General features: G+C 34.3%; 1 protein-coding gene across 3 annotated transcripts in view; it reads right to left on the reverse strand.

The window, feature by feature from the left end:
* AGMO (alkylglycerol monooxygenase) overlaps nucleotides 1–12,708 on the reverse strand; it is a 393,108-nt gene that overhangs the window by 205,508 nt on the left and 174,892 nt on the right. For all 3 annotated transcript variants that reach the window (XR_012380236.1, XM_025873380.2, XM_073898903.1), the window contains exon 5: nucleotides 3,323–3,426. Coding sequence is in view for 2 of the 3 variants with exons in the window: in XM_025873380.2 (XP_025729165.1) it covers nucleotides 3,323–3,426 (104 nt within the window). In the remaining variant the exon portion in view is untranslated. The remainder of the gene's footprint in view (nucleotides 1–3,322; nucleotides 3,427–12,708) is intronic.

The following is a 12,708-nucleotide window of genomic DNA, read 5'->3' on the forward strand; positions in this document are numbered from 1 at the left end:
TTCACAGATCTAGACACACTTTATTATTTGGAGAGACTATCATGTTTAAGTCATTATATCAATTAAGATATTTAGTAAATGATGGAAGTAACACACAAAACCACCTAATTCAATGTATAGTAAATAAAGCTCACTTAAAATGGTACTCCATCCATTGTAGTTCTTTTTGGATGAGTAATGTTAAAACTAAGGTTAAAACCGGCTTTAAAAAACTGCAAAAAGTTTGGTTAGAGATTCTCGAAAGCTGAAATCTTATGTTTAACTACTTAAAATGACAGGTCTGCCACCCTAATTTTCATAGTAATATCAAAGAAAAACACTCTGAGATTAATTTTGCTTCTCATTATACAAGTTAATTTTCTTTTCAAAGACATGTATTATTTGTTAGCTAACAAACTACCAAGTTATACACCTTACCTATCAGCACTAATGAAAAGAATCTTTAAGAAGACTCAAAGAAAAACCTGATGATGGTCTTTGATTTTAATGTCTAGAAAGACCAACTATCACAGACACTTTATCTACGCCATCTTCTAACAAACCTACAAATGCTAGACAAGAATCCAGGTGGATTCACAATCTCTACCTTTCATTCCCCACACTGCAAATCCTCCCCACCCCCGCTCATTCCACTACCCCAAATTAACAGCTTCTGATGCATTCCCAATGCTCATTTCCTTACTCAGCATATTTTGTGTCGTTGGCAAGATGATATGAGGTTGTAAAAGGGATTTATACTGGCAATAAAGAGGTGTGAACCTGCATTTTACTTAGGTTTTCGCTAATCTGTAACTGAGTGTATTGACTTAATAGGGGGAATGGCACAAATGAAACCAGGATAAAGATCACCATAAACTTGAAGTCAGATGTTGGACTCAAATTCCAACCAGCAATATTCAATACTGTATGATGTAGCAGGCTCCTCTGAGATTGATTTTGTAGCTTTTAAACGGATGATTTAAATATATTGTCTCCCAGATTTCTTCTAGTTCTGAAGTCTATGATGCTCTGACAAAAGTTTTTGTTTGATAATTCCTCAGACAACCAATTCACTCACTGCATTTGATTTTCCTGAGCAACTTCAGATACAGCTCCATCTTTTCTTGGAGACTTTCTCCCCCAAAATGTAAGCACTGGAGGCTTGAGTTATCTTTATGCAAAGTTATCTTTATAACTCAGGAAAGAATAAAGATTTTTGAGGTTATTATTTCAATCAGTCACATATTGAAGCCCACTTTGTACAAGGATAATAAAAGTTTGTATTAATGAAGCTATTTCTTAAGAAGGAAGGATAGTCAGTATACCTCCCCTCCATCAGGGGCCTGTTGCCTTTACTCACTAGAGCTCTAGACCAGTCTTGAGCTAGGCAACTGTGAAAGAGGTAGTATTTTCTTCACATCAAATCATCCAGAGTTCCAGCACAAGCTATAAGAAGATGAAATATATATAATATAATAGAAATTCTTTTGTTTCCACCTATGTTTCTTAGAGCATGTTGTGGATTGAATTGTGTCCCCCCAAAATTCATGTGTTGACATCCTGTCCCCTAATACCACAGAATGTGACCTTATTTGGAAATAGAGTCCTTATAGATGTAATTAAATTAAGATGTGCTCATAATGGAGTAGGGTGGGCTTAATCCAAAAGGACTGATGTCCTTATATATAAAAAAGAGAAATTTGTACATAGACACGGGGAGATCACCATGTGAAGACCAGCATTATGCTCCTAAAAGCCAAGGAACTATCAGAAACTAAAAATTTTAGAGACAGGACTAGAACAGTTCCTACCCTAGAGTCTTCAGGGGGGACCATGGCCCTGATGACACCTTAATTTCAGACTTCTGGCCTCCAGAAGTATGAGACAACACAATTCTGTTGTTCTAAGCTACCCAGTTTGTGATACTTTGTCATGGCAGCCCTAGGAAATTAACACAAGCTGTAACACAGGGGTGTAGTATGGGGGGTGGTGGGGTGGATTTCTTTTTATATCTCTTTCAGCAAATGTATTTGTACCATCACTGGCTTATAGATTTGTTTTGCCTATGCTGCTGTTTGGGTTACAACACCTGCCAATATATGCATTTTTATAGGTTATGAGGCACCTGGTTTCAAATATGGGGTTTTGTCACTTTCTAGCTGTGTAATTAACCTCACTGATTTTCAGTCCCCTGATAATAGTAACACTTGATCTAACACAGTAATGTAAGTGAAAAACAATGTAGAGACAAATGCAGAGTATATAGTGTGAAGGATAAGATCCGGGACCCTGCAGCCAGGTTGAATGATTTCAAATTCAACTCCTCCCTTTACTAGTTCTGTGACTGAACTATAAACTCAGTTCCATCATTTTAAAATAAGAGTGATAATAGTACCTGTGTCTTAAAGTTGCCATGAAGATCAAATAAGTTAATGCATAAAGTGGTCTTAGAAGATTGTCTGGCACACAGAAAGTATTCAATAAATGATATCTAAAAGTGCCTTGTAAACTATAAAGGACCATACAAAAGTTAGATCATTATAATTTATAATAGCACTTACACATCGATAACTCTTTCTTTTTCTTTTAAAGTAATCTCTACACCCAATGAGTGCTCGAACCCATGACCCCCAAATCGAGAGTCAGATGCTCTATGGACTGAGCCAGCCAGATGCCCCGATAACGCTGACCTTCTAGCTCAATATGCCTCTTTGCAGCAGTAGTTTGGATAGCTATGGAGATCTAAAGAGTGACAATCAGAAATGAGGGCTATTACCAAGTGGGTCAGGTTTGCCCAGTGAATCAGAAGAAACTTCAAACTACAGACTATTTCTGGTTTTCATTAGTCTGCTCATTTCCTAGGGTAAAAATATTTTAGAGCCAAAATTTTTATTGAGCATCATATTAACTGCTCTAATATGTAAATGAAAAGCAAGGAATTTAAGTAGATTTCACTTGGGCATGCAGAAATGGGAATCGAATTTTTAAAAACTGCTTCTAAAAGTTTAAATGAAATCTTTGTTTGCATATATTTGAACTGAGACACATTGTCTACATATCACTTTCATTAGTTATAGTAAATAAAAAAAAATAGCCAATCATCTCTCACCTTGCTTTATACCTCAAGGTGAAGTTGTTTTTTGTTGTTTTGCTTTGCTTTGTTTTATCAAATAAAAGACTACCATTACAAAACATCACTTGCTTCATATGTGTCTTGCCTTATAGAAGGAGGAAAAGCCTCTTACTAAAACATTTTCTTTAGTTTACTTAGAGGAAATAGAAACAAATGAGACTTCAAAAAATGTATTATATTATCACATTTATCCAATTTTATACAACTTACCCAGGAAGTATATACTTGCAAAATAGATTGTCTCAGTGCTGTGGATAAGTTATAGTCTTCAGAACTGTGGTGGGTTTGGTGTCCAGCCCACATGATATTAACCTCTGCAAAACACATAATTTGAAATGAGCCGTGAGAATAAGAACAAAGCAACTTCCATTTTCACTTATGTATGCTGCTCTTGTTAACTGAGGAAAAAAAATCTGGAACATCTCTGAAAAACCTAGCCAATATAATTATAATTAAAATAAGCTGCTTCAAATGACTTTTGGAAACAGCGAGGGTATAAATTACAAATAAGAAAACTGAAACATAGCGAATAAGTATATATAGTGTATATGATATAATTAAATGCCTCCAGCAAGCTAAAATGACTTCCAAAATTTATACTTGCTAATGTATTATTATAATATGACAAATCATAAAAGCTGTCAATGTTGTAATAATACAGTCAATGGATAGTGATGATTTTTCAGTATGTGATAATATATTTATAATTAAAGAAGAATAATGTGATGGGAGAAATTGGTACATAAATTTTGGAATGAAATATTACATAAAATTCCTTCCTGATGGCTTTTTAAGAAGTCTAAAAAGCTGTCTATTGGAATAAAAGGCAAAGCAGAGTAATATTTGGTTCTAAGACTTAACATTTCATTTTTTAGATTTTATTTATTTATTTGACAGAGAGAGAGACAGCAAGAGCAGGAACACAAGCAGGGGGAGTGGGAGAGGAAGAAGCAGGCCTCCCGCCAAGCAGGGAACCTGATGCGGGGCTCGATCCCAGGACCCCGGGATCATGACCTGAGCCAAAGGCAAACACTTAATGACTGAGCCACCCAGGTGCCCCAACATTTCATTTTTATTTACAGAAATATATTAGCTAATACATACAGCTCTTCCTGTACCTTACCCAAACACTACCATTTCTAAAATTCTCCCACATAATTGCTGAAATGTAAGTTGTTTATTTTCATCAAGTATTATGCAGATTACCCACATATTGCCTTGCAATTCATTTACATCCCAAAGGGATAGTTGTTTGTTTTTTCTACAATATGCCACTATAATGACCTCCTAAGTAGATAGAACAAGCCCACATTTTTCATTCTGTGAATATTTTTTTCTTATCAGAATTACAGATACCACACTATAGTCTATTCAGCTAAAAGAAAGTATGCTCTTAGCTAAACTAACTATAATTCCGTTCTTTGCTACAAATATAGGAGATAGAATTAACTGTGTGGTATGATCACTGTTTCCATGGCAGCACAGATTAGAAATCAAATCTTTTATTCTTGTATGCATGTGGAATGAACAGTGACCCTAAGAGTGGAAATACTGGATGGGTTACTGATCTTTTTTTTTTTTTTTAGAGAGAGTGTGGATACAGGTGCACATGAGTTGGGGGAGGGAGGGAAGAGAGAAAGACTCTTAAACATGCTCCACATCCAGCATGGAGCCTAACTCGGGGCTCCATCTAATGACCCTGAGATCATGACCTGAACCGAAATCAAGAGTAAGGCACTTAACAAACTGAGCTACACAGGTGCCCTGGATATTGGTCTTTACAGTTGCCATATACTAGTAGACAAAATACCTAGCACTTGGCAGAATAAAATTTGTTAAGAGGATTTTATGAAAATTATGGAGATATAAACATATAAATATATAAATGTATATAGATAGAAAAATAAACAAATAAATAAATTCCCTCCCCCACCAATCTGGGTGCCTTCTCTGCCATTCATTTAGGAAATGAAAAACTCTCTGGACAATCTATGTAGGGAGTTACCGAACAAAATATGCATAAGAATTTTGGTAAATAAATGATAGCTCAGATATAAGAAGGACTTATGTGAAAATGGAAAGATTATGAACAGAATTATGAATAGAGGGCCCATCAGAAGTCATTATTATTAAAGTTATATATTTTCAGAGGAGACAAGTATTTTCATAAGCCATAAGTTTATATGTAACAGATCCTAATTGGTTGACATTTTAATCATTCCTTGTAATGAACCTTTATTTTTACCCAAGCAATTAAGGAAATTGCTCTTATACAAATGAAAACTACTTGACCATAATGACTTCTAACTTCCCAGGTATAATCCTTGAAATAACCTAGAACCTTAATCTCTGGTTTATTGGCTAGTTTATACAGCTACAAATAAGAGATAAACCAAGAATCCTGTGGCACTATTGTGTGAAAGTTTATTAAGAGGTAATAAACTTGGTGAATCTCATAAGTCTTTTAAAACTCCTTACAGAGTGAGACCCTGAAATAATCCAAACACCATTTTCTCTTTAAAATATACCCATTATTAAACATTTCAGAACCTATTATTTACAAACTTCATTACAAAAAAAAAATCGTTGTCCATTTTGTTGGACTTTTCAGGATTTGCTTTAAAAACTCATCATAATGTATTCATGTTATGAGTTCAGAAGGGGATGAGCTAATCAGATGAGGTCCAATTAGAGAGTAATAACATATTTAAATTACTTCCTATAACTTCCACAGAAGCTAAATGGGGGAACAAAGAATCCACAAAGGTGGAGGTTAAAGACCTATCTCTTTAGTTGTTTTAAAAGCATTTACTTCCTATCACAAACTGTGTGTAACACAAGCCTTTGTTCAATGAAGTACAGCTGTATAAACAGGGTACAGTAACTGGATCCTACTGCCTTACCTCTGTCACTTTTCAGAACAAGGAAAAACAAGAAAAAATATAAGATTTTTTTCCACAGTTTATGCACCTTACTTGAAGTAAATCATTCTCAAAGTGGTTATACAACCGCATTTTATAGAAAATTGTTTCAATAGTTCTTTTGTAAACAAAATGAAAAATTAATAGTGCATTTACAAATATGTTCATTTCCCCTAATATATGAATTTCATTATCTGTTCTAAGGAATAAAAACAAATATTAGAGAGGAAGAAATGGTTTTTTAAGAATAAACATCTTTTTATCAAAGAACTAATGTAATTATAAGTTGTAGTCTGTAACAATTTTATTTTCCTACAAGAGAATTACTGATTATATAAGCATATGGTATGTTATTATGGCTTTTCAATGATATAGTTAGAAACATTTATGCTGTTTTCCAGTGTTAAAATAAAGATTTGTATAAATATATTTTACTAATACATTGACCAATCATTCAATTTGGCCAAAATTTAATGTAATATGTGTGTTTGTGCCTATGTTATATTTTTGAGTTTGTTAACTTTTTCTATTTTTTTAAATTAAAGTATGACTTACATACAGTGAAATTCATCCCTTTTTTGTACTTGGTAATATGAGTTAATCAAGATACAGGAAAGTTTTGACCAACCCCCAAAATTCCTCATGGCACTTCATGGTCAGGGCAAGTAGACTCTAACATGGCTCCCTGATCAGACGATGCGATTCTGGACTTGGAACTGATAATGTCATGGGATGAAACTCTTGGGATCTTGGGAGAGGTGAGGGTGTTCTGAAGTAGGAGAAAAATGAATCCCTGGGATCCAGAGGAGTCCTATGGAAGTGGCTTCTAAGACGGCCCCCAGTGATTCCGTGCCCTTGTAGGATGTTCATCTCTTGCATAATCCCTCCCCTTGATTTTGGGCTGGATTTAAGAATTCCCTTCTAATGAATATAATTTTGGGCAAGGTAATGGGATCTCACTTCTGACATTAGGTTATACAAAGACAGAGGCTTATGTCTTGGGTACTCTCTCTCATACTCTCAAATGCTCTGTCTGAGGAAAGTCATCCACCATGTTGTGAACTGCCTTTTGGAAAAACATATATGTTAAGGAATTAGGAGAGGCCTCAAGCTAACCAGTGAGGAACTAAGCACCTCAGCTCAAACTCCACAAGGAACTGAATCCTGCCAATAATCATGTAAGTGAATTTGGAAGCAGATCTACCCCCAGCTGATCCTTCATATAACACTGCAGCCAGTAGGCAGCTTAACTGCTTAACTACAACCTCTTGAAAGATCTTGAGCCAGGAGCCCTCAACTAAGCTGTGCCCAGATTCCAGACCCACAGAGACTGTGAGATAAGCCATGAATGTGTCAGAAAGAAACAGATAATACAGTAGTCAATTCCCCTTGGCCTCATTCTCCCGGTCTCTTACAACCACTGATTTGAATTCTTTCCTATAGTTTTGCCCTTTTGAGAATGTCATACAAATGAATTACATAGTATTTAGCCTTTTGAGTCTGGTTTCTTTCACTTAGCATAATGCATTACAGATTTCTCCATTTTGCTGTATTTATCAGTAGTTTATTCCTTTTTCTTGCTGAGTAGTATTCCGTTTTTATTGTCAAATCATACTTTGTGTTTTGTTTTTATTCATTTAGTAATTGAAGAACAGCTTAGTTGCTTCCAGTTCAGGGAAATTACAAATAAAGAACCTATAAACATTCTCATACAGTTATTCTCTTATCATAAGTTTCATTTCACTTGGGCAAACACCTAGGAGTGAGATTACTGAGCTGTATATATTTACATTTACCTTGTAAAGAAACCGTCCAACCATTTTCCAAAGTGGCTGTGACTGTCTGTACTACCACCAGGAGCGTATGAGAGTTACATTTGCTCCATATCTCTGGCAACACTTGGCATTATTAGTTTTATTTTTAATTCATTTATTTCATAGCATTCTAATAGCTATGTAATTATATCACATTGAAGTTTTAATTTTCATTGACATATGGCTAATGACTATGATTATCCTTCCATGTGGTTATTTGCCATCTGTTGCCATCTGTATATCTTCTTTGAACTCTCTTTTCAAAATTGTGCCCATATTTTAGTTGAGTTGTTTTCTTATTATTGAGCTTTCAGAAATCTCATATATTCTTCATACAAGTCCTTCATTAACTATGTGATTTGCAAACATTTTCTCTTATGCTATGGCTTGACTCCATTTTTTTAACAGTGTCTTATGAAGAACAAAAGTTTCAATTTTGATGAAACTCAATATAAATACTTGAGAGTGTTATAAAAAACATTTTTAGCATATATAACAAAGAACAGAGGTTACTTTGGAGAAAGTTTTCAGCATGATGAGAAATTTGTGTCTAGAAGCTAACGGAGTCTATGTGTGTTATACATTTAAATTGTATCTAAATAAGTCTCTTGTCTAAATAAGTGTCTTGTCACCTATGGATGCAGAGAATAACCCTGTAGGTTAATCTGAGACATAAGCATAGGTCTATTAGAAATTTTCAGAGATAGAGGATAGCTATTTAATCTTCATTAGTGGACAGGCCAGAAAGTCTTGGGGCATCCTTGGGGGGTGATGATGTTATCTTCACTTATAATTTGGAAAGCCCTCAAGTTATGAAGGCAGAAATGTAACCGGCGTTTTGTAAAATGTTAGTGATGCTTGGAACCAATAAAGGGGTGATAGTAACAATTTATGCAACATTTAGCATATTGTGTTGATTGTGGAACATGAGAACTGCAAACAGTCTTGTGGAATTCCTTAGTTTAAATTTTTGATTTTATAAATAATAAAAATAAAATAGAAAGGGTGAAGGGAAAAATTGTTTCACTAAAGAAGAGAAAGGATCCTTCCCCCCTTCAGCAATGATTTACTTAATATATTCACACCCTTCTTGGATTTTTTTTTTTCTCCTTCAGAAATGGTAATAACTGGGTCCAAGTATTTTCTGGGCCTCAGATGATAATTTCCAATAAGTAAAGGACATTTCAGGAGTTCAAAATGCACTCTCAAAAGATGATGTTGGATAGGGACAACTGCCTATCCCCTTTAACAAGAAATCTAACACTATAAAACACTGACCTTTTCCACTTTTAAAATGAAAACAATTGTTACCTTGAATCTGAATACACGAGACATAAGTGAAACCTTTAAAAGTTTGATCTCTTCCCAACAGATAAACATGATTGATAAATGATTTCAAGAAATTTTTTGAGCTAAGAAAATAGTTAGAAGCAAACTCAAGCTATTAAACTAAAGTCTAATGAAAATATAATAGCTAGTGAATAACAATGAACATGACCTCAGTTACTTTCCTAGTCTCCACTCTCCACTGAATTAATTACCAACATCATCAATTTTATGAACACAACTTCATGCTCTTCCTATAGCAGCAAATGAAATTGTGATGATAAAATTGATGAAAATACCAATTCATTCAATGAGACTGATATTCTTTGTTGTATTTTATTCTAATCTGTCCTTTGCCCACTTAGTACCAAAACACAAATTATTAAGTATATCTAAAAATGTCCAATCAATGAGAATAAAACTGACAAGTTGGCTGGACCGCCACATTTTTGTTCAACATGTTTTGCATATATCCAGATGTTCAGCATCACAGAAACTGTTCATATGTAGAACTGACCAAATTTTTCTCTTCTTATCTGAATGTTTGGCAACATGTAGATATTAAATAATTTCTTTAGAAGAGGTAACATGATGGCACTAAAACTGTCACAAACACTAAATAGTCACTCTAATCTTTCTAGGAATTGACACATTAATACTTCTTAAAAAATGTATATTCAAATGGAAGCTTTTAAATTCTATCATGTAGAGTTTTAGAATGAGAGTTCTCCATTTATATGTTTATATTCTTTTAAAATTTAAACCAAGCAAAAAAGAAGCAGATACAGCTTTTCAGTATGAAGTAAAAAAAAAAAAAGAAAAAAAAACCCCAAGCATTTACATTATTTTTCCAATCCAAACTTCTGTTTCTATACAATGCATAAGCAAAATATAATGTAATGCTTATTATTGAGTTATTTGAACAAAATGGTAAAATTATTTAAAATCATATTGATGTTATCACCACCTACCACATTCACTTGCATATATTACAAATAAGAAATGCAATTTTAAAATTTTAGAATTTTGATACGTCCACATTTGTGTCAGTTGTATTCTTTTAAATCCTTTCGGGAAAGTCTTAAGAATTAAGATTAAATTTAATAAGATTACATTTTAATTGTAGATTTTTAAAAATACTTATTTAGCACTAATTTATTAAATCTCTACTACATACAAATATTTGTTTAGGTATTCTAATAGATAAAAGCACAAAATAGAAAAAAAATCTTTCAAAGAACCTGAAACCAAATAGAAATTTTTAAAAAAGATATAGAGGGTGCCTGGGTGGCTCAGTTGGTTAAGCGACTGCCTTCGGCTCAGGTCATGATCCTGGAGTCCCGGGATCGAGTCCCACATTGGGCTCCCTGCTCAGCAGGGAGTCTGCTTCTCCCTCTGACCCTCTTCCCTCTCGTGCTCTCTATCTCTCATTCTCTCTCTCTCAAATAAATAAATAAAATCTTAAAAAAAAAAGATATAGAAAGGATTGACTGGTCCAGGAAAGTCTTACATACCTTAAAATAAATATAATTCTGTGTAAATTGCACATGTTCTGCATCACTTTGTAGTTGAAGTTTTACAAAACCTTTTTAAAGATTATACAGGGCTTTTGTAGAATGTAAGAAGACATTACCTTCCCTCTGTTTGAGTGACTAACCACTTTCCTACCTTCTTTTATTTTCTGTTCTCAAAATGCCCCAGGAAATAAGATTGCACAGTATCTCATGCAATTCAACTTTTGATCATTGCCTACTCAACTCAATAGTTTGAATTGTCATAAAAGTCCCTTCCTGTTTTTACTCAAAGATGAGCTTGAGTAATAATATTTATAATACAAATACAAATAGTATTAACAGCAATGATTATAAGCACATAAAAGTGCTTAGCATGTACCAGGCAAAATTTAAACACTTTACATATACGAATTCATATGTTACAGCTACACTAGAAGATAGATAGGTAATTGTATGGTTTCCACTTTATAGATGAGGCAATGGAGACACAAGGGGATCTAATAATTTGCCTAAGGTAAGTAATGATCGCTATTCTTATTAATTAATTATTAGTTATTAGTTGCAGAAACTATATTTTCTACCCCCACTACCCCTCGGGATGAGGTAAAGAACAGCTGTGCCTCCTCCACTCTCTCTGTTCCCCTTCAACTGCAAACAATATACAGAATATTCAGCAGAGGATGTTGGTACCCTGGGCTATGTATGCAAAGACAAAGGAAAGATGGGAGGATCTTGGATGTCCATGATAGCATGGAGTAGGGTGCCCCCACTCACCCATATTTAACAAAGATGAGAGAGAGAAATCAATCTTTATTGCATTAAGTCACTGGAATTTGTTATAACTCAGTGAACTAACTCCACTATACCCTCACTAGTAATTTTTGCTCTCAATACAAATGAATGTGATGTGGTCATCACCAATGCCATTGACCTTACTACAAAGCTATGTTCTCCAGTACTCAGTTCTTCCTACAGACTCACTTCTATAGGGAAAGCATTTCATAGTATACTGAACAAACTGGTACCTATGTTTCTAAATGCAACTTCCAACTAGCATAGCTCAAGGTAATATATTTTATTATCGCTAAACTTCTGAAATGACTGCTTAAAAGAGATGGTTATAGGAAATCCAGAACATATTGTGTGGCTTTTTCCTCTCTTTCCTCTGCCACCTGGAGTCATCCCTAACATCATTTTGATGACTTGACGGTCCATTCCATTCCAAGGTTATATGCAAGGTTGTCCGAAAGTAATGCTATAAATAAAACAGTTTGATTTCAATGTACCCTTTTCTTTCTCTAAGCTGCATCATTCTCCATGTATTCCTCTACTCCTTGTCGGTTTGTGTGTAGATATTGGTCAAGACTAAGTAACCACCTAGATTTCTTTCAGTTCAAATTTATATTTCCCTGGCCCTAGGCCATGGGCTGGGTAATGTGTTATAGAATCCTGATTTATATCACTGCTGATGCATGGAAAGAGCTCTTCCTCACTCAGTAGAAAACATATCATTGAACTAACATATTCTTAAGTGGCATGCATACTGAAATTTCCAGAAATATAAAATGCCAATGAAGAGAAATTTTTGGTTAAGAGAGATTCCGTACCTTCCAACCTATGTGGAAAATTAGCCATGTCCATAAGGAAACTATCCCTATCTGAAAAAGTTGGCAGAATTAGGTAAAATCCTTTGAAATAAAAGCTAACAGTATTACATTTCAAAATAATTACAAATTTGACAATGTTTATGTCTCATGAAAAATTACTTATCTATTGAATAAAACCAAATTCTAATGCCCGAGGGTCCTGGTTGTCAGCAGCCACTTTAATGTCATGACTTGGGTTTTGGTGAAGCTAGTGACTTTAATATGAGATTCTTAAAATTTATTCAGATTCTAAGAAAGTCACACACTTTCATAGATTAAAAGCAAGAAATTTTCCAGATATTTAATGACATATACTTGGCATTCATAATACCCCAACTAGCACAATCAGGGGGCAGAAATCATGGGAGAAGAGCT

The sequence above is a fragment of the Callorhinus ursinus genome, unplaced genomic scaffold (assembly GCF_003265705.2).
Source record: "Callorhinus ursinus isolate GAN/ISIS: 27379988/994484 unplaced genomic scaffold, GSC_fseal_2.0 scaffold12, whole genome shotgun sequence".
In the NCBI taxonomy this organism is placed as follows: domain Eukaryota; kingdom Metazoa; phylum Chordata; class Mammalia; order Carnivora; family Otariidae; genus Callorhinus; species Callorhinus ursinus.